This window comes from Bos grunniens, chromosome 22, assembly GCF_055505025.1.
Source record: "Bos grunniens cultivar Pamir isolate PY7600 chromosome 22, Bosgru_T2T1.0, whole genome shotgun sequence".
Classification (NCBI taxonomy): domain Eukaryota; kingdom Metazoa; phylum Chordata; class Mammalia; order Artiodactyla; family Bovidae; genus Bos; species Bos grunniens.
The window spans coordinates 17,215,255-17,235,994 of NC_141186.1; the positions used below are offsets into that span (position 1 = coordinate 17,215,255).

Here is a 20,740-nt window from a genome sequence, read left to right on the forward strand (position 1 = left end):
AGAACTGTATTTGGACGGTTTCTCCCCTTCTAGCATAGTGACTCTCGGTTACTGTATCTGAATGATCAGCCAGCAGATTCCTTAAGGGACAGACTGGCAGCTGATTTATCTGTCTCTCCCACACAGTATCTAGCAGAGGGCTGGAAACCTGGTAGCATCTCAGCCCACAGCTCAGTAGTCGAAAGACCCTGGGGCTGCTTCCTGTGCTTGTCTCTTCTGTAGGACACCAGCCCTCAGACGCCTAGCACCTAAAAGGGCATTCCTCCAGTAAATGTTTCAATCAGAAGAGAAGGTGTCAAAGTGGGGAATGAATGAAGAGTCACTCTGTACTCCTGCTCAGTCCCTAGCTAAACAGGGGAAGGTCACAGCTATAGTGACTCTGAAGAAGTACTTGGACCATCCAACTGGCAGAGGACTTGAAGCATCTGCAGTTCAAGAAGGCATGGGCACTAAACTCTTCCCTTCCAGCAGTTTGGCATACTGGTTACAGAACTTGCTTTGCAGACAGGCTTTTATTCAGAGTCTAGCTCTGCAACTTCCTAGTTGTGGGAACTTAGGCAAGTTACTTAATTTTTCTAAACTTTGGTGTCTTTATGGAATTAACTATCCTATTAACTTTCCCCATAGTTATTGTAAGGGTTATACAAAAGTGTGGATCTAAAGGTGTTTCAGCACAGAGTCTACCACTCAGTGAAATACATGGGGAATGGGAGCTGTCATATTATCTTTGTCTTACAAATGCAACAGCCAGCAACCACTTGAGCCCAATTATTTCCCATCCCTGAGGGATAGAGCCTCCCTTTTCATCCCTTTGCCCTGGCAGAAGGCAAGAACCAAGAATTCCAAACAGACCATTTATTTTCTAAGAATCAATATATTTTCTTCCTTTGAAATAAATACAAACCAGTTTGAAAGGTCGGGGAATCTATGGGAAGAAGGGAAGTGGGGACAGGCCCCAGTCTTTTTTTTTTAGTACCAAATGACTCTGGCGCGACCCGGAAACGCAGTTACAAATGAGAATAATTTAAATTCTCCGCTAATTACAGTATTTACAACAGCAGGGGAGGGGGTCACCTAGTGCCCCTCTTCCGGGCTGGACAGACATCAGTCCCACTGCTAGGCTGGGCGGATGCCCGCTCACCACACCACCTCAGAGGCCTTAGGCCACTAGGCAGTTAGGGATTCTCCCGGCACGAGTAGGCAGAGGTGGTGGGATGGCCTGTTTTACACAGTGTCCTAACCTTGGCCCACCACCCTGCGCTACAATGCCGTGAGGTCTCTGGAGCTTTCTGGCCTGTGGGACCTCCCCTCTCATTGCGCAGAGCCCCCAGGGGCCCTTGGAGTGTTCTGTACAGTCCAGCTGCACTCAGGGCGGGAGGGACCTCCCCCACCCAGCTTCCCCTGAGACTGGCCCCAAGACCAGGAATGAGTCAGTGCAGAGGCCGGTGCCACTCCAGGACAGTGAGCCAAGGGGAGGAGAGAGGCGGCAGGGCACTGAAGGCTGGGCCGTGCTGGGCAGCGTCAGTCGCTGTCGCTGGTCTCGCTGCTCTGCTCGCCCTGCACCTTGCTGCGGTGCTGCAGGGCCCTGTGGTAGGCTATCTGTACTGACTTGCGGATGTTAGATTTCCGGCCCTCCAGCATCTTCTCCTTGTCAAGGTCCTGGTTCACGCCCAGAGGAACTAGCTTAGTCCTGGGTAGCCACTGCCTGTAGGATGAGACGAGGATCAAGTAAGTCATCTCTTATCTCTGGGAGGGCAACAAGCACCAGCCTCCCTTACTTGTTGCTTCCTTCTGAAACTCCTAAGTGCCCATTCTGGGCCAGGCTCTGGTGGGAGTTACAGAAACCGAGAGATGCAGTCCCTGCCCTCCAGGAACTGCTCACAGGCTAGTGATGAAAATAGCCCAGTTGACAGTCACACCAGGGGATAACTACAGGGCATTTATGAGTGCAAAAAGGAGCCCTGACCTAGCCTGAAATAGATACCTTGTCCCATGGGCTACAGGCAGACTTAACTGACATTAGATATCTTCCGCAGACAATTAACAACAACAATCGACTACGCTTGTAAGTGTGACAGAACAGGGGTTCAGAGACCCAATGATTATGTCTGCTTTATCCCCCACATCTTGTTACCATGGAGGCAGAGGTGGGAAAACTAAATCTAGAAGCCACCTTAGTCTGGGTGCAGAGCCGCCCCTACATTTTTCACAGTCACTTGTGGTCCTGTTTTCTAGCTACAGCTGTTTGTCAGCTGCTACCCACTCAGTCTCTCAGACTCTTGGTCAACACAACCCTTTTGCTCAGCGATCTAAGTCCCTCCCCCACTGATTTATGATCGCCCAGGCGGCAGTGCTGGAGTTTCCTGGCAGCCTGCCCCCAGTGGCTGGGGCTGCGTCTGTGGCTCTGAGTCACATCGACTGCTCCCCTCCTCCCTTACCAGGTTCTCTTGTTGTCAAAGAAGAGGACGAGGTAGAGATGCTCTCGGGCTTCTTGGGTCATCTGTTCCCCAAGTTTCAGCACCTCCAATGGGGGCACAGGGATGGGAACCCCATGGTGGAACATACCTTCCCGGGGCATCTTTGGATCAATGATCTAAGGGTGTAATAAGATCTTGGTTAGTTCAGTCTCCTCCTTCGCCCAGGCTTACCCTATCCAAAAATTTGGAGACTACCTCTAAAGTGGGGACAGAAAAACATAATCGTCTAACTAGGGTTGCAATCCTGACCCTCAGCTTCTTCCCATGCTGAACTATTTCAGAGCCCAAGAGGTAAAGGGAAGAGAAAGGGACAGATGGAGAAACTAATGAGGGACCTCTAAGTGACTATCTGCTAAAGACTCGTGTGCTCTGCAGCTCAGCAGACAGTAGGAGGTCTGCTGCTTTTGAGTGTATGTCTTGGGGCTGGAAGACAAGGGGTATGACGAGAAAAGCAGAAGCCTACCAGAGCTGGGTACGATGGATACCCTCGGCATTTGGCCCACACCAGGTCCAGAGCGTCCAGGGGGGAGTCCTCATCCTCTGATAGCCAGCCAGCTCCCCGGCCCAGACTCTTCCTTACAACTTCACAGGAATGGGAGAGAGGGGACGGATCAGCAGCCAGGGGTCTGGCAAGGCCCTGACACCAGGCCCCCAGCATCCCTGGCTTTGGGCGGGCGTACTTACTGCTGTGGCCCACGCCGCGGCCAGTGCCCACGGAGTAGGCCTCATTCTCAGTGCCTGAGGTATCTTCGCTGCTGTCCTCTGGGAATGTGCCCCGAGAGAAGGAGGGCTTGCCCCGGCCTTGTTTTGAAGGCGTTGTGCTGTGGACAAAAGGGATGCTCAACTCAAGAGGAGGGCGAGAGTGGGAAATGGCATGGTGGGTGTCTTCTTTTGGCCCCTAAGGTCTAAGACTTTTGGAAAGCAGAGGCTAATTGAATAATTTCAGACTCAAGTGCCCTTAGGGATTTGGGGGTGATCTGACTGAAGTGGGCTGGATACAGCAGTAGTGATGAGTGTATGCCCTATCTTAAGGCAACAGTGGTCAGAACTGCTAGGTCTGATTTTTAAAGGGAATACAGAAACTGGGAATTTTATGTGGCACTTCTGGGTTTGTTTTTTTAAATATCATGCTGGCCAAACAAAATATGTCTGTAGGCCAAATCCAGGTCACCATGAATCAGTTTATGTACTCTGTTCTACGTGAAAAGTGAAAGTGTTAGTTGCTCAATCATGTCCAATTCTTTGCAACCCCACCGACTGTAGTCTGCCAGGCTTCTCTGTCAATGGGATTTCCTACACAAGAATACTGGAGTGGGTTGCCATTTCCTTCTCCAGGGGATCTTTCTGACCCAGGGATCGAACCCAGGTCTCTCACATTGCAGGTGGATTCTTTACCATCTGAGCTACCAGGGAAGCCCTCTGTTCTAAAACATGAACTTAACCAAGGATGGTCCCCTCTAATTCATTATGGTGACAGTCTCATCCATTCTATTTATTTTGCAGAGAACCTTTGGTCTGAGCCCTCTTAATCTAGGTGGAGATGGCTGCCACCACACTCCCCACAGGGAAATTTGGAAGGCCATCCTGGAGGCAGGTTTAAACCAAGAGGGCTGGTACCTGGTCCGGTCGGAGGCAGCACTGCTGCTGCTACTGCTGCTGGATTCCGAGTCTGAGCTGCTCCGAGGAAGGCTGCAGTCATTACGATACACCAAGAAACTCTTCTTTACTGGCTGGTTTCCACCGCTGAAGCCATTGGCTGGTAAGTCTTGGTTGGGGGTGGTGGGGGGAAGGAAGGAATCAGTCAGTAAGATGCAGATCAGAGATCTACTGGGGGTAAGAGGGACTCAGAGCTTGGCTTTACGTTCTGTGCTGGAAAATTCCTCCAACCTCAGCCAGCAGAGCCAGCTCTGGGCAGTGTCCACCACAGCTGGCCACAGCCCTGCCCCACCCCTTGCACTTCCCTTGGCAGTTACTAGCCTTAGGACACAGTGGCTTAAAGGAGATTCCCCAAGGAGAATGAGAAGAGAAAAGGTGAAGTGATAAAATGAAGGGCACCCTGGATGGGAATCTGGTTGGGTTAGTGGCTCTGGGCTTCAGTTTCCCCATCTATAAAGTGAGGGGATTGAATGACAGGCTTCCTAAGGGCCCTTCTAGCTCTGATATATTACGGGCAAATGAAGGGCTAGGTGGGAGTTATACTGGGAAGGATGGCAGCTTCGCTCACTCTATTGGAGGGGCTGGGTGATGGTGAGGCTCACCCATTGGGGGGTCTTCTGTGGATTTATCACTGTCGCTGTCTGAACTCGAACTGGGCCGAGGGCTCCTACCCCGCTTGCGCTGACGTAGGGAGCCCATGATGGGGAGCTGGGGGGGCCCCACAGGACTGCCTCCGTGGCTGGGGGTCATCTGGCTCTCCCGGTTTTTGGGGGGCCGGCCCGGCCTCTTGGGCGGTCCAGCTGTCTTCGGGTTCTTTTTGGAGAACAGAACTGAGGTTCTCCTGCCCACCTCAAGTGCGGGGGTTGAGGACATGTTGGGACCCAGGCCTGGAGCAGAGAAAGAGAGAAGGAGAGTCGGTGAGGGGCCTGAAGTGGGAAGGGAGTCTGTCTACGGTAGACCCTGGGGATATAGGACATAACTTCAGCTAGAGTAGGGGAGATAGTTTTGGGGGCAGGGAGTTGGGAACACTGTCTCTCACACAAATAGCCAGAGAGAGGCAGCTAAGAGGCCCCTGAAGGGGGAAGGAGGGAGAAAGTGCAGCTAGCTGAGCAGGAGGGACCTCTGCCTGGGGGTCTGGCAGGGGCTGAGTGTGTGCAGCAGAGTCTCAGTCTGGCTGGCCTTGGGGTCCATCATGCCATGGGGTTCAGACCTTTGCTTGTCTCCTGGCTGCTGCTCTCCTCGGCGGCACTGTCTGTCTGCCCGTCCTTGTCACAGGCTGCTGGGTGGGGTGTCATGCCGCCCCGGCTGGAGGGGCCGTGTCGTTCAGGCCCATCCCGTCCAGTCTCCCGCTGGTGGGCAAGCTTCCTCCGCAGTGCCGTCATCTCTTTCTTGATCATCTTGGCGCGCCGAGAGCGGCCCACGCTCTGCTTGCTGGCGTTCACCTCATCCAGCCGTTCAAGCAGCAACTTGAGCTGCTCTTCCACTGGCAGGTGCTTCTGGTTCTCTAGCAGGACCAGCCGCTCTTCCTCTGCTGCAGGGGGTGGGAACAGGGGATGAGAGGTCAGTCTCAGGGCAGCCCTCTGGGCCCCGTGAACCTGGGCAGGCAACCAGAAAGTCACTCTTTTCCCTTCCACTTCTCACCAGGAGCAGCTGTAAAATAGTAGCACCGAGATGCAGAAAGGCGGGGATTGCTCTCCATTCACCCAGTCTGGCTTCGAGAGCATTCCTGGGGCTATCGTGCCACTGCTCAGACTAGCTGCTTCCTGCCTACACTGCCTGCTCCCAGGAGGGGACTTTTGGAAAGCTGTTCATCCCTGGCATTGGCCTCTACGTGTATGTGTGACTTATCACCCACCATCTTCGGTGTGGTGTGGGGCCTCGTCTCCAGTCACGCTGGGGGGAATATGCATGCCCGTCTCAAAGTCAATGCCCATTTTTTCTGCCTGGCGCCGGGCCTGGCGGAGCACCGCGCCACCCTGCTCACGGAGCCGCACTGCTGCCCGGTAGAAGATGGTATCCTTGGCATTATACTTGAGGCAGTTGCTGACGATGAGGTTGAAGTCCTCCTCAAAATCATCAAAGTTCAGGTAGCGGTAAGCCTCCAAGTTCTGCTTCATGGTGAAAAAGTCCATAGGCTTTTTGATGTGGTCGAGGTAGTCGGGTACCTGGGAGAACACGGGAGGTGTAGCTCAGTGGAGGTATGTTCCCCATCCCCCCTGAACCCCTGTTCCTAACAACCTCCCTTGAAATGCATCCAGCAATCTCCTGCTCCTACAGTCAGAGGCAGGCATACAGCACAGGGGAAAAGAAAGCTGGATTCTAGTCTGGACTTTTCTAGTCACAAGCTGTGTGACCTTGGCAAGCCTCTTAGCCTCTCTGGGCTTTCTTTTCCTTGCTTGGAAAACAGTAATGCAATTACAGCCGAATCCTAGAGCCACATGAGGTTTTAATAAGCAAATGGCTAGGGGGAGCCTCTGGAAGTAACACCACCCTGCATTCCTATAGCTCTTTTTACTTATCAGTAAGCCATGTAAGGAGGCTGCTGCCTCAGGTCTCTCATTTTATACCTTTTAGAGAGAAGAGTCTGCCAGTCAGGACCTAGGGCTTCAGAGATGGTTCTTTAGGTGCTGAGCCTTCTAAATTCTCCGTTCTAGGGTTCAGCACCCGGAAAGTGTCTTCCTGCCCTGGGCTTATTCACTTGGCAGACTCAGTCCCTGCCTCTGGGGAAGGAGTGCAGACTGCCTCCCATTCTGGGCCCTTGAGGTACGACAGGGACAAGACAGAGTCCAGGTGATGCCTGTGGTTCCGGTTCATCCCGGAGCCCCAGAGCCACCAGCCCCTCTCTTCATGGTCCCCTCCTAGCCCCTGGCCCAGACCTGCGGCAAGGGTCCATCTGGGAGAGGAACAGAAAGAAGGTGGAGTGAGGGGAAGGGATTCTTACTTCGTCCAATTCGGTTACCTCAGACAGAGGGACCGGCTCGCTGAAGATGTTGCCTGTGTCCTTCTCTTGGAGCTGCTCCAAGGTTTTTCGAAGGAGGATGAGGAAGGGGGTCAGCTGCATCTCCATGGCGATCTGCTGGACCTTGATCTGCCACACATAAAGGCTCCATCAGCCAGGCCTAGGCTGGTCCCTTGAGGAGAGGTCTGGGGAGGTGGCTGTAGCTGGTGTGGGAACTCGCCTTCCTTCCTACCCCACACTGCTGGGTGCACTTCACTACTGTGGACTGCCCCTTCCTTGAACTCCTAGCACCAGCTACCTGCATCACATCATTCAGGAGTCCATTCATAAAACGCTCCTGTGACATTCTGCTTCTGAGGAGCCTGACAGCAAACTGAGCTCCAGGTTACCTGACTCTCAATTAGCTTTGCCGCTTCCCGGCCAGGGGACGCACACTTTTCTGGGCTTTCTGTTTTCCTGGGTCTGTTTTCTCCACTATAAAAAAAAGCTGGTCTGGGAGCACTCACCGTCTCCCTTTTGAGTTTCTCCCGCTTGCGAATCAGCTCCACCAGCAGCCGTGCTCGCTCCAGGTCATGCCGAAGCCGCTGCCAGGACTTAAGCTGTTCTTTGAGGGCCCAGTTCTTATCCTCGGAATCTCTCTGAAGAGGCAAAAGGGGGATCAGGAGATGATGAGAGAGCCAGAGGGAACGAGAGCCCAGGAAACTTGGGTCAAAGGCAGGAAAACCAAAGCTGGGAGCAGTGATCTCTTGGTAGGCTTGCCAGCTAAAGTGGAAGCTCTGCAACCCACTGTGGCTGTTGAGCCCAGTAGAGTTGGTGCTCGGTATATGCTTGTTGTGAATGAAAGGATGAACACAAGGAATAATGCATGAAGGATAATGTGTAAGGATTTCATCCTTAGCCTGATTTGAGGTCTAGTTTAAAGGAACAAACAGCCCAAGCCCTCAGGCATTGGAAACTGCAGTCACAAATCTGTTCTTGGGACCTCCCTGGTGGTCCAGTGGTTAAGACTTCATGCTTCCAGTGCAGGGAGCATGGGTTCGATCCCTGGTTGGGGAACTAAGATCCCACATGCTGGGTGGTACAGAAAAACAAGCCAATGATAAGTCTCTGTCCTCATCCCCCTGGCATTAGTTCCCAGAGCCCACAGGGAATCTGACATAGTACCCCGACTTGGTCACAGTTCCTCTGAGATTGCAGGTGGGTCTGCAGGCGACGCAGCAGCGGGACCCCATTCCGTGACTGCCTCTTCAGCGTCCAATAGCTGTGCAGCCTCTGCATGAATTGGCTCTTCCTTTGGATGGTCAGGCGGTTAGTGATTTTACTGAGCCTGGGAAACAGGAGAGCAAAGAGAGGAAAAACCTCGTGGGCCTTGATTTTCTCACAGAGAACAGGGGTCTTTGGTCCATGAGTTTCCGAGTGGGGCTGAATAGGGAATAAATCTATTGTCAAGAAGGCCTGTGACACTGGGCTAGGGCAAAGAAGAGCAAACACAGCTGGCTGTCAAGGGCACCTCAGGAGACAGGAAGCCAAGCTCCGAGTGCTAACTCTGTTCACCAGGGGGGTGAGTGAGCCTGGCCCCTAAGACTGCTTATTGTCACTGCAGCCCTGAGTACTAACTGACCCTGGGACACCCAACTTGGACTGAGTCTGGGAAGGTTTTAAGATGAAGTACTACAACATAGCAGTCAACTACTGGAAATTGTCTAGGTAGCACAAGAGTAAAAAGTAACTGATCCTCACAGCCCTCATCTGTGGCCATAACACAATTCCTTGAGCATTTCCTTCCCTCTTTTCCATTCTGTTCTCCCTTCAGAGTCAGACTGTTTCTTCCACTGTGGCTGGTGGCTACTCCATTGTCTTACTTCCTAACTTACACCACCCCAGCAACATGAAGGGCAGTTTCAAATACACCTGCCAAGTTGGCCAGAGAAGAGCTGAAGTCTCTGGTTCCTAACATAAAAGTCAGGTGACCTGCTAGAGCTAATCTCTTTTGATATTAAAAACCATCACCACCTCTAGGTAGCTCCTGATAGGAAGAAGAAAACCCAAGCCTGTCACTCCACTCAGGGGACTGTCAGTCTCCAACAGGGCTTCTTCCCTCCCTGGCCCGCCCATCTGCTCCCCCGTACCTGTGTGGTGGAATGCAAGGCACAGACACCACAGGGGCCGCTGCCCGTTTCTCTGCCAGGATCTTCCGCGCCTTCTTCATCTTGATCCGGGACTTGGCCTTGGCCTTCTTGACCTTCTCTGAGCTCCAACTCTTACCCTCATCTTCCTCCTCCTCCTCATCCTCCTCGCCTTCACTGTGGGACAGGGCAGGCAGGCGGCGCGCTGAACCTGGGGGTGTGTGGATGTCGCAGTAGGCAGTCTTGCGGACGCTGAAGGAGGTGCCATTGGCCCCTGTCTCCCGCACAGGCTCCATCTTCATGTAAAGGCCAGCCTGTTGGGCACACGTCACGTGGAAGGCTGTGTAGCAGTTGGCCTTATGGCACTGGATGCAGGCCCCTGAGCCCCGCTGTTTGCAAATGTAGCAGGTCAGCTTCCAGCGTGCGGGCGGGATGTGCTCAATGCTGTCAATGGGCTCCAGGAAGACTGTGTTGGCAAAGCAGACCTCGGGGATCCAGAGGGCACACACCACATGGGCCCAGCGCCCATCATCTGTCTGCTTGAAGGCACCACCCTTGTTGGGGCACAGGGCGCAGTCCACAGCGCGGGAGGGTGACTGCAGGCAGCGGCGGCACAGCCACTGGCCCTCAGGGATGTAGGGGACACCGTAGCACTCCTGGTGCACAGCCAGGTTGCACATGTCACAGAAAAGGATGACATTGCTGTTCTGGCACTCGCCGTCATTGCAAATACAGCACACAGCATCCTCATCTACTAGAGCATTGGGGTCGCCTTTATTGTGGCTCTCAAAGTACGACTCCTTCTCCAGCCGGTCCATTAAGTACTCAAAGATCTCCTGCGGAATGGGACTCACACCCTCCGTCTTCCGCCGCTCGTTCATGATATCTAGCCAGATGTAGTCCTCCTCATCCATGTCGTACTCAACCTCCTCATCCAGCTCCTCCGCCGACTTCTCAATATACCTGCAGTGCACACAGGCAGCTCGGCATCAGAAGGTTGAGATTTCCCTCCCTTAAAGAACGTGGGTTACATCTGTGGAGCACTCACCCTGTTCCAGGCCCGTGCCTTGATGTATACGTGGTCTCATTCTAGCCTCACCTTTACTCCAGGCACCGTAAGGCCTGTCATCATTCTTGTTGTGCCGAAAAGGAAACCTAACGTTTGGGGCAGTGAATTCACCTGGGCCGGCTCTCTTGTGAGAAAGTGGAAGAGCTGGGATATGAACCCAGGCATGCCGAGCTCAAAGCTCACGTCCTAGCTGCCACACTGCCTCCTTTGAGATGCAGAGGCTCAGCAAGATCCTGAAGGGAGAAGGATGGGGCGGCTAGGACCCCTGATTGCAGTGGTCTGGGTGATGGTACAAAGAGTCGGGGGCAGGAAGGTCCTCAGTTTTCACTTGCCAATTTACATTTGTTTGAGTACCAGCCGGCTGTATCCTGAACGGAGCTGCTGTAGGTCTTCTCTCAGCTGGTGCAGCAGCAGCTCAGGGCTCCCTCAGAATCTAGGTACTCTTTGCTCTCTGGAAAGCCTTGGGAGATAACAGTCAGGATAGCTAATATTTACTGAGCATTTACTATGACCGGGCATTGTGCTAAGTTATCACAGTTATCTTCCTCACAGTCCTTGGGTCAATGTTCTTCTTGCCCTCACTTTATAGAGGAGGAAACCGGATGCTTTGGGAAGTTAAGTGCCCCACACAGGTGGTTCACACAACCAGGAAGTGGCAGAGCTAGGATTCAAACTCCACTCCACAGCACTCACTGGGCCCGCATGACTGCAGCCAGGGGCGGCTCTAGGCGCCTGGGGTACAGAGCAGGCTCCCCACTCCCCTGACGTGCACACTCCAGGTGGCCTGACTCTGCTATTGTAAAGCTACAGGGAGCAACGACGGAAAAGCACACGGCTTTGGCCTCTAACACACCTGGACACACACCTAACAGCCAGTTAGGTCCTGGCTCTGTTACTGTGGGATATCCAGGACATCCCTGCTCTTTTCTAAACTTCAGGTTTATGGATGAGAGAATGAGGATAATACCTTTCATTTTCTAAGACGTCAGGATTAAATGCAATTAATTAAAAATGAATGGGCTAAATCAAGTGGTACATAGCAGGCCCTAGATATATGTTAGTTCCTGGGCCTCCACTCTGCTCTCCACAAGGAAAATGCGACTCTGCGAGCTGCAGCAGGCCAGGCAAGCATAGGCTCTGGAGCTGTGCTCTGGGTGACAGCAGGCAAGTGAGCGAACCTCTCAGGGCCTTGGTTTCCACATGTGTAAAGTGGTGATCCTAACTTGAACCTCTTTCACACAGCTGTTGGAAACATTAGATGAGTTAATATAGGTAAAGTGCTCAGAACAGCACCTGGAGCAAGTAACTCAATAAATGTTAGCTTGATTATTAGCTTTGGTATAGCTCTGCCCGACCATGTCTTGCATTATAACTGTTTTCGTGTCTTAACCCCTGCACTACGTGGATAGAGGCAAGGACCATATCTGATTAACCACACAGAAAGAGGCAGTCAGTGTTGTTCATCTGAAAGACATTTTGAGAGTGGAAGGGAGGAGAGACTAAAGTACTGTGTCTGTCAGAAGCAGCTTCTTGCTTAGCCCTTCACCTTGTCCCCAGGGTGACTGCAACATCTTCATCCTTGAAAAAGGGTGTGGCTCAGGGCTAGTGTGAACCATCTGGCCCATTCCAGGCCTTGGCACCAGCTCTCAACCTTTTTCTGCCATGACACGCGTAACATTATGTGATGGTGCGCAGCACACTCCCACAGCACACTCAGATTACAGGCTGTGGTGCAGATAAGGTAGGCTGCGTGTCATGTGCGATTCCTGACACGCCAGCTGACACTCCACCCTCCCTCTCCCCCTCAAGAAAGTTTATCAGATGGGAGCAAGAGCCAGTGCTGTTGTTAAAGAGATGACCTCGAATCTTCTCACATTTACATAAAAAGTAAATCATTTCCAAAACAGGCAGTTCTGCTAAGAGTAGTAACAAATTACATGCAACACACCTCCCAACTGATTGCAGGGGACCAGCTGAGAGCTGCTGCCTGGAGAACAGATCTGATCCACAGGAGCAAAGAGTGACTCTGAGTGGAAGGATGAAGAAAATGAGCAGGAGCTAAGCTGTGCTACCTAAGGGAGCAGAGAGTGCTGAAGAATCATGAGGGGAGAGGGCGGGCCCGAAGAGGGGTCTATGTGTTGGGAGGTGGGCATGGCAGTGAGCACTAACAGATAAGAGAGACAGTGAAAAGCCAGAAGGACATGGAGCTGGACTGGACAGATGGAAGGATGGAAGAGAGGAGGAAAAGACAGGCTGGCATGTCAACAGGGGTGAGAGGAACGAAAATCACTTGAGTTCCCCAAATTTGCTTGTAAAGAACTGAGATTTAGTACCTACTATTGCACTTTTGGTAAAAACTACCTTTCACATAAAAACCTTTCTAAGAAGTCCTTGTCAGAGATCAGGCCTTCTGATTAGCTGATACCAAAGATAGCTCCTTAACTAACTCACCCAAGTGCCCTCTTTGACTTGGATGCCAAGACTCTCAGAAAGAAGTCTCACGCTTGGTGTTTGTTTCATCCTTTAGCTTGGGTTTCTGAATGTGGTTACCACCATACTTCCCCCACTCCATTTTTTTACCTCATGTTGAAGGAATTTAGCCTTTTGACTGTGATTTTTATTAGGAGCCACTGTGACAAATTTTTGGAAGGAAGCAGATACTAAGAAACAGTTAAATCAAATAAAAGGGTTCTCAGAGGAGTATGAAACATTGGTGATGAAAACACTGCTTCTGCATGCCAAAGGATGGGTGACAGTAACTGGATAAGCAATGGGGAAATTACTTATGCAGATTTACAAACAGCTTTTAGGACTCTATGAAGTCAGTGTCCCTAGTCTTCCACATTGAGGCTAGCAGAGGAATATTATATCTGCACTGCAGATGGGGTCACTGGAACACCAAAAGCCAGACAGATGCCTTTCCCAAGGTCACGGTGATGGAGTAGAAAGGGTCAAGATCAACAGATGGGACCCTTTGATACTGTAGAAATAGTGCCGCTTTGGAGTCAGAGGAATATGGGTTTGAATCCCAGTTCAGCTATCTACTGGCATGTGACTGCTCATAAGTCTGGTCCTTCTTCTGGACTGTGGTTTCCTCACCCATGAACAAAACCTACCTAAGCGAGTTGTGAGAATAAGACAAGGGAATGGCTATAAAGCGCCAGTGAGGGTCCGGCATGTGGCAGTGTACAGGAACTGCCATCACCGCTAGCTGGGACACGTCTGCCTTGGCAGGGCCAGTGTGTTGCTGCTATGCTTTACCTCTGCCATTTCCTATCTGTTGCTTGTCACCTGTTTTTGGCTCCTAAGCCCTGCTTGACCAGTTTTCCAGAGTTGGGAGGCGGAGGTGGCCTTACCGGTAATAGGAGGTCGGCCGGGGCGGGGCATCAGGGGTATCTTGCTCCAACTCCCGGTAGACCACCTCTGGCAGCTTGGGAGTGGTGCTCGCAGAAGCATTGTGGTGGTGGTGATGGTTGGAGTCCTTGCGTTTCTCCTTGTTCTTATGCTTGCCTGACTTGGGAGTAGCGGCCGGTGTCTCAGTGTTCTCCTTATTGCTGCCGTTCTCAGGCGCCTCCTCGGGGGCCTCCTCATCCTCAGACACCACATCCAGGTTGTCAAAGATGCTGATGCGGTGCACGCGGCCGTGCAAGTCCACTTCCACCATGCGCTGGGCCTGTGCGTAACTCATCACCTCACGGCTGGGTGACTGGGATACCTCTGAGGGGCTGGGTGACTGCTTGTTGGCTGGGCGTGACTGGCGCCCCTTCTTCTTGTGCTTTCGGAGTGGAGTCTGCTGTGGGGGCGGTGGGTTGTCATGGTCATAGTGGTACAGATGGTACTCGATACCACTGTAACTCTTGTAGACCTTGCGGCAGGTCTCCACGGGGCACTCATAGGGTGGCTTAGTTGCCCGCAGGTTGTGGCAGAAAGTCTTCACGTCAAAGTCCACCCCCATGCTGTCACATCTAGAATGTACAGATCAGTTAGCGTAGGCCCGGGCCACCCACTCCACTCTCTCCAGCCCTCCCTCTCCCCAAGGGTCCTGGCCAGCCAACCTCTACAGCAGATCCAAATGCCATCTCCTCCACACCATGGCCATGGTCTTGGTATTATTACCTCTTGTCTGATCATCCTGCCCTATGTCTCAGTTCTAGCTTTTTCTCATATAAATGTGTCCAGAATGATCTTTCTACCAAGTAGAATTATTCATATCAGTGTTTTGATTGGAACCCTCCTGATGCCCCCCACTGATTTCAGGATAATATCCACATTCCTTATGATGACAGTCATGGTGTTCCTTTCATTCTGTGGCCTTAGTCTTCCTTTCTAGATCCTTCTTTTCACCAATTATAGCTATATTTCTGTCTAACCAGGGCAACTTGCCATTCCCTGAATGTTACCAACTCTCATTCCCGCAAAATGATCTCTATTTAGAATGCCTTCCACCCTCCCTGATTAGTGAGCTCCTACTCATTCTTCAAAACATGGCTCAAATGTCACTTCTGTTATGATTTCTCCGTCTATCTCACAGAAAGCTGTGTTTCCACAGCATTTCATCCTCACCTCCACCACAGCACTCACCACACTGAAAGTTCTCTGTCTCCTTCCACTAGACTGGGAGCTGTACAGTGCAGACACCAGAGCCTACCCACTTCCATAGCCCCAGAACCTGGCATGCAATATTGTTTTGGCAAATGAATACATAATTTGTTGAATAATAGCTAAAAGAAGATTAGGGACTGAGACGGATGAAGGCTAATGTCAGCCCATGCAGAAGTTTGAATCGGTGGCCAAAATGATTTGGTCCTGGACTCCAGCAGAAATAAATGGATGACAGAAAAAATCGGTGACTTTCTAAGGCCTCTGGGGTAAGCCTATGCCCTGGCTCTGGGGATGCCACCAGGCCTTAAGAGTATAAACAGGAACATGGCAGTGCAGCACACTCAGCTCCATGCTGGTCCTTAGAGCCCTCCCTTCCTTCTCTCCAGTGTTCCTGGGTGAGTGGAGACAGCAGATGGCACCAGCCCCCAGGAAGCCCAGCTTGGTCAGAGACTGCCCCAATTTCTCCAGGCCTAGCTGGATTCAACAATTTAACTATGGGCTGGGCACCATTCCAAGCAAAGCCACCCTGAGCTCCCTAACTAACAAGAGTTCTTCTCCTGTGACTTAACCCAGCCAGTGAACTGCTCCAGCCACTCTGTCCAAGCCCCAGATTGCCATTTCATTAAAACTACTTAAACTGCCCTTACTTCCTACCTGTGGCTATCTTTAAACAAACCAATCAGAAGCACAAACTCTGTTTCAATGAGTCCCTGGTGAAGGCTGCAGCTCTGCTGCCCTAGCTCCCTAAGCAGCACAGAGCCCCCGGCAAATGTTCCGCTGGGACTCAGCAGCAGATGCACAGAGAAGAGACACGGAAACTTAGACCTGAAAGTCCGTGGGGAGGGCCCCAGGCCCTGGGGTATGACGACCGCATCTGCCCAAGGCTCTCAGGGGACTGGAGGAAGTAGGGGGCGGAGGCCAGAGGGATCAGGCCAGGCCCAGGCGGTGCCCGCAGCCCTCTCCCGGATGCGGCGACGTTTCCCCTTGATCAAAGTGTACAAGTTGAACAAGGCTCTCCTCCTGCCATTGACCCAGGCAGCCCCGAAGGGATACACTGTAGCCCAGGGATGCGGGCTGGGGGCGAATGCACTGTCAGTTCTTCCGGCTGGGGTGGCCCGACCCTCGGGCCGGGCAGTTTCAGTGCGTGCCCCACGAAACTAGCCTACCCCTTCCCGGCTTGCCACTCCCGCCCTGGTCCCTGGCCCGCACTCACCGGCCACCTCGAGTCCGGGCTCATCGCCGGGGACGCCCGCCGGGGCTCCGACCCCACTTAGGGAGGCCGGCGGGGAAAGACGGGTCGGGGAGGGAGAGCCCCAATTCCGGAGACTGCAGACCACGCCACCCCGACCCCCTGCCGCCCCACGCTCTGGCCCGGCTCCCTGGGATTCCCGCGCTGACCCCTGCCGCTCCCAGTCCCGCCGGCGCCCGAGCGTCTCAATTTCGGCGGCCGCCGCCCCTTTCGAAGGCCCCTAGGTTGCCGAGTCTCGGGACCCGGCGCCACCGGAACAATGGAGGCTCCTGGAGGCAGCGCGGGGACGGCGGCGGCGGAGACGGTGGCGGCAAAGGCAGTGGCAGCGGCGGCGGCAGCAGCAGCGGCGACGGCGTCTGCGCAGGGTAAACTCGGCGCCGCGGCACTGCCGAGCTGCACTTTCGCCACAGATCCCCGCCCGCCCGCTGAGGCTCTAGAGGCCATTCTCTGGGATTCGGAAGGGCCCCTGGACACCTTACAGGGCTTTTCTAGCGCCTCCATCTAGAGTTGGGTTTCTGGATACAGAAGTTATGATACTCGGGATCCGGAGTTGTCGGGCCGTTTGTAGCGAATCTGCCGACACGGACGATGAGCGCGGGACTGGGCGTAAGGAGCCCGCCCTTCTCCCTTCCCCCTCTGCCTCTCCCCCCGCCTCCCTCCCTCCTGCTGGCGCCGCGGCTGCGGTAGGGACCTGGCCTTGGTCTCCGAGGAAGGCGGCGAGGCGGGGCCGGAGCCTCGGGGCGGGGCTGGGGGCAGGGCCAGGAGCAAGAGGGACGCGGACTGCAGCCTAAGGGGCACTGGGAGTTATGGGTAGTGGCGGGGCGGGGCTGGAAGAGAATAATCCAATCTATGGGGCGGGGTTTGCGGGGAGTGGGCGGGGCTATCTGTAAAGCAGGCCCCAGTAAGGAGAATAGGGACTCAACCGGGGGTGAGGGGTGGGACTAAACAGAAGAGGGGGCCTCAGAAAAGAAAGGGCGGGGCTTTGGATGGGCCTGGAACTTGGAGCTGGGCTGGGGAGAGGATAGAACTGGGAAAAAACACGCGAGGCTGAAGGGAAAGGGCGGGGCTTGGAAAAGGTAAAAGGGCAGGGCTGGAGCAAAGGTGTGGATCTGAAAGTAGCGGCATGTTTGGGGGCGGTGCAAAATGCTGGTTGGGTGTAAAACGGACTGTGTAAGTAAAATAAGATTCAGATGCTGGAACCTTGTAGGTAGGCGGGGAAAGGCTACATGATGTCAAAACAGCTACTTTTAATGTGACTGGGTCACTTAGTAGCCATGTGAACTTGGGCAATTTGTTAAATTCTTCCTACCTCATATTGCTTATTTGTAAAGCTGAACTCGACAACTCTATTGTCAGTTTTGGGGGGCTTTTGAGAACTTGGGTGCCAAGAACAGTCTACTTGTAAAACAGTACTTGTTGCTTAGCCTGTCCAGTTTTGCCATCAACGGGGAGCGTGAGAGGGTCTGCCAGGGTTCTGGGGCAAAGCCTAAAACACCTGGAAACTTCTAATTTATCTTAGTATAAAAGTTGCATTCGACCCACTATAAAGTATATGTTTTCATATACAATGTCTTCCCCTAAGATCAGATCAGATCAGTCGCTCAGTCGTGTCCGACTCTTTGCAACCCCATGAATCGCAGCACGCCAGGCCTCCGAGTCCATCACCAACTCCCGGAGTTCACCCAGACTCACGTCCATCGAGTCAATGATGTCATCCAGCCATCTCATTCTCTGTCATCCCCTTCTCCTCCTGCCCCCAATCCCTTCCAGCATCAGAGTCTTTTCCAATGGGTCAACTCTTCGCATGAGGTGGCCAAAGTACTGGAGTTTCAGCTTTAGCATCATTCCTTCCAAAGAAATCCCAGGGCTGATCTCCTTCAGAATGGACTGGTTGGATCTCCTTGCAGTCCAAGGGACTCTCAAGAGTCTTCTCCAACACCACAGTTCAAAAGCATCAATTCTTCAGTGCTCAGCCTTCTTCACAGTCCAACTCTCACATCCATACATGACCACAGGAAAAACCATAGCCTTGACTAGACGAACCTTTGTTGACAAAGTAATGTCTCTGCTTTTGAATATGCTATCTAGGTTGGTCATAACTTTCCTTCCAAGGAGTAAGCGTCTTTTAATTTCATGGCTGCAGTCACCATCTGCAGTGATTTTGGAGCCCAGAAAAATAAAGTCTGACACTGTTTCCCCATCTATTTCCCATGAAGTGATGGGACCGGATGCCATGATCTTCGTTTTCTGAATGTTGAGCTTTAAGCCAACTTTTTCACTCTCCACTTTCACTTTCATCAAGAGGCTTTTTAGTTCCTCTTCACTTTCTGCCATAAGGGTGGTGTCATCTGCATATCTGAGGTTATTGATATTTCTCCCAGCAATCTTGATTCCAGCTTGTGTTTCTTCCAGTCCAGCGTTTCTCATGATGTACTCTGCATATAAGTTAAATAAACAGGGTGACAATATACAGCCTTGACGAACTCCTTTTCCTATTTGGAACCAGTCTGTTGTTCCATGTCCAGTTCTAACTGTTGCTTCCTGACCTGCATACAGATTTCTCAAGAGGCAGGTCAGGTGGTCTGGTATTCCCATCTCTTTCAGAATTTCCCACAGTTTATTGTGATCCACACAGTCAAAGGCTTTGACATAGTCAATAAAGCAGAAATAGATGCTTTTCTGGAACTCTCTTGTTTTTTCCATGATCCAGCGGATGTTGGCAGTTTGATCTCTGGTTCCTCTGCCTTTTCTAAAACCAGCTTGAACATCAGGAAGTTCACGGTTCACATATTGCTGAAGCCTGGCTTGGAGAATTTTGAGCATTACTGTACTAGCGTGTGAGATGAGTGCACTTGTGCGGTAGTTTGAGCATTCTTTGGCATTGCCTTTCTTTGGGATTGGAATGAAAACTGACCTTTTCCAGTCCTGTGGCCACTGCTGAGTTTTCCAAAGTTGCTGGCATATTGAGTGCAGCACTTTCACAGCATCATCTTTCAGGATTTGGAATAGCTCAACTGGAATTCCATCACCTCCACTAGCTTTGTTCGTAGTGATGCTTTCTAGGGCCCACTTGACTTCACATTCTAGGATGTCTGGCTCTAGGTCAGTGATCACACCATCGTGATTATCTGGGTCGTGAAGATCTTTTTTGCACAGTTCTTCTGTGTATTCTTGCCACCTCTTCTTAATATCTTCTGCTTCTGTTAGGTCCATACCATTTCTGTCCTTTACTGCGCCACTCTTTGCATGAAATGTTCCTTTGGCCTTCCCCTAAACATCCTAATAAAATTGACACTCCAGGAAGAGATTTGCAGGTTAACCTCTTGGCCTCTGGAGCCAAACTGTTGGGTTCTGTTCAATACGTGACTTAACCTCTCTGAGCCTCAGATTCTTCATGTGCAAAAGATAACACAGTGTTTATCTCACAGGATTGCTGTGAGGATTAAATAAGATGATGCATGTAAATTACTTATCAATGTCTGATATGTAGTGAATACTCAAAAAAAATGGGACTTCCCTGGTGGCTCAAATGGTAAAGCATCTGCCTACAGTGTGGGAGACCTGGGTTCGATCTCTGGGTCAGGAAGATCCTCTGGAGAAGGAAACGGCAACCCACTCCAGTACTCTTGCCTGGAAAATCCCATGGACAGAGGAGCGTAGTAGGCTACAGTCCATGGGGTCACAAAGAGTCAGACATGACTGAGCGACTTCACTTCACTTCCCTTCACTCAAAGAAAATATCAGCTTTTTAAATTATCCTCACTCAAAAAACTTGAACTAGACCCATGAGAGCAGATGCTCAAACTACCGCACAATTGCACTCATCTCACACGCTAGTACAGTAATGCTCAAAATTCTCCAAGCCAGGCTTCAGCATATGTGAACCGTGAACTTCTTGATATTCAAGCTGGTTTTAGAAAAGGCAGAGGAACCAGAGATCAAACTGCCAACATCTGCTGGATCATGGAAAAAGCAAGAGAGTTCCAGAAAAGCATCTATTTCTGCTTTATTGACTATGCCAAAGCCTTTGACTGTGTGGATCACAAGAAACTGTGGGAAATTCTGAAAGAGATGGGAATACCAGACCACCTGACCTGCCTCTTGAGAAATCTGTATGCAGGTCAGGAAGCAACAGTTAGAACTGGACATGGAACAACAGACTGGTTCCAAATAGGAAAAGGAGTTCGTCAAGGCTGTATATTGTCACCCTGTTATTTAACTTATATGCAGAGTACATCATGAGAAACGCTGGACTGGAAGAAACACAAGCTGGAATCAAGATTGCTGGGAGAAATATCAATAACCTCAGATATGCAGATGACACCACCCTTATGGCAGAAAGTGAAGAGGAACTAAAAAGCCTCTTGATGAAAGTGAAAGTGGAGAGTGAAAAAGTTGGCTTAAAGCTCAACATTCAGAAAACGAAGATCATGGCATCTGGTCCCATCACTTCATGGGAAATAGATGGGGAATCAGTGTCAGACTTTATTTTTCTGGGCTCCAAAATCACTGCAGATGGTGACTGCAGCCATGAAATTAAAAGACGCTTACTCCTTGGAAGGAAAGTTATGACCAACCTAGATAGCATATTCAAAAGCAGAG

The 20,740-nt window shown here is 51.7% G+C and overlaps 1 protein-coding gene across 9 annotated transcripts; it reads right to left on the bottom strand.

Moving 5' to 3' along the window:
* Positions 1–854: 854 nt before the first annotated feature.
* BRPF1 (bromodomain and PHD finger containing 1) lies at positions 855–16,764 on the bottom strand. Of its 9 annotated transcripts, none has more exons than XM_086366502.1 (14): positions 16,103–16,243; positions 13,644–14,252; positions 9,222–10,181; positions 8,257–8,419; positions 7,599–7,730; positions 7,093–7,221; positions 5,989–6,298; positions 5,344–5,664; positions 4,736–5,020; positions 4,095–4,242; positions 3,162–3,298; positions 2,941–3,059; positions 2,439–2,593; positions 855–1,705 (listed from the first exon to the last, which is right to left on the bottom strand). In XM_086366502.1, exons 2-14 carry the CDS (start codon positions 14,240–14,242, stop codon positions 1,522–1,524), a joined length of 3,642 nt encoding a protein of 1,213 aa, XP_086222628.1. In that variant the 5' UTR covers positions 14,243–14,252; positions 16,103–16,243; the 3' UTR covers positions 855–1,521. The 9 variants fall into 9 exon arrangements, with proteins under 9 accessions (XP_086222628.1, XP_086222627.1, XP_086222626.1 ...); XM_086366501.1 differs by having other exon boundaries at positions 7,075–7,221; XM_086366500.1 differs by lacking the exon at positions 16,103–16,243 and adding an exon at positions 16,618–16,764 and having other exon boundaries at positions 2,941–3,298.
* Positions 16,765–20,740: the final 3,976 nt, after the last annotated feature.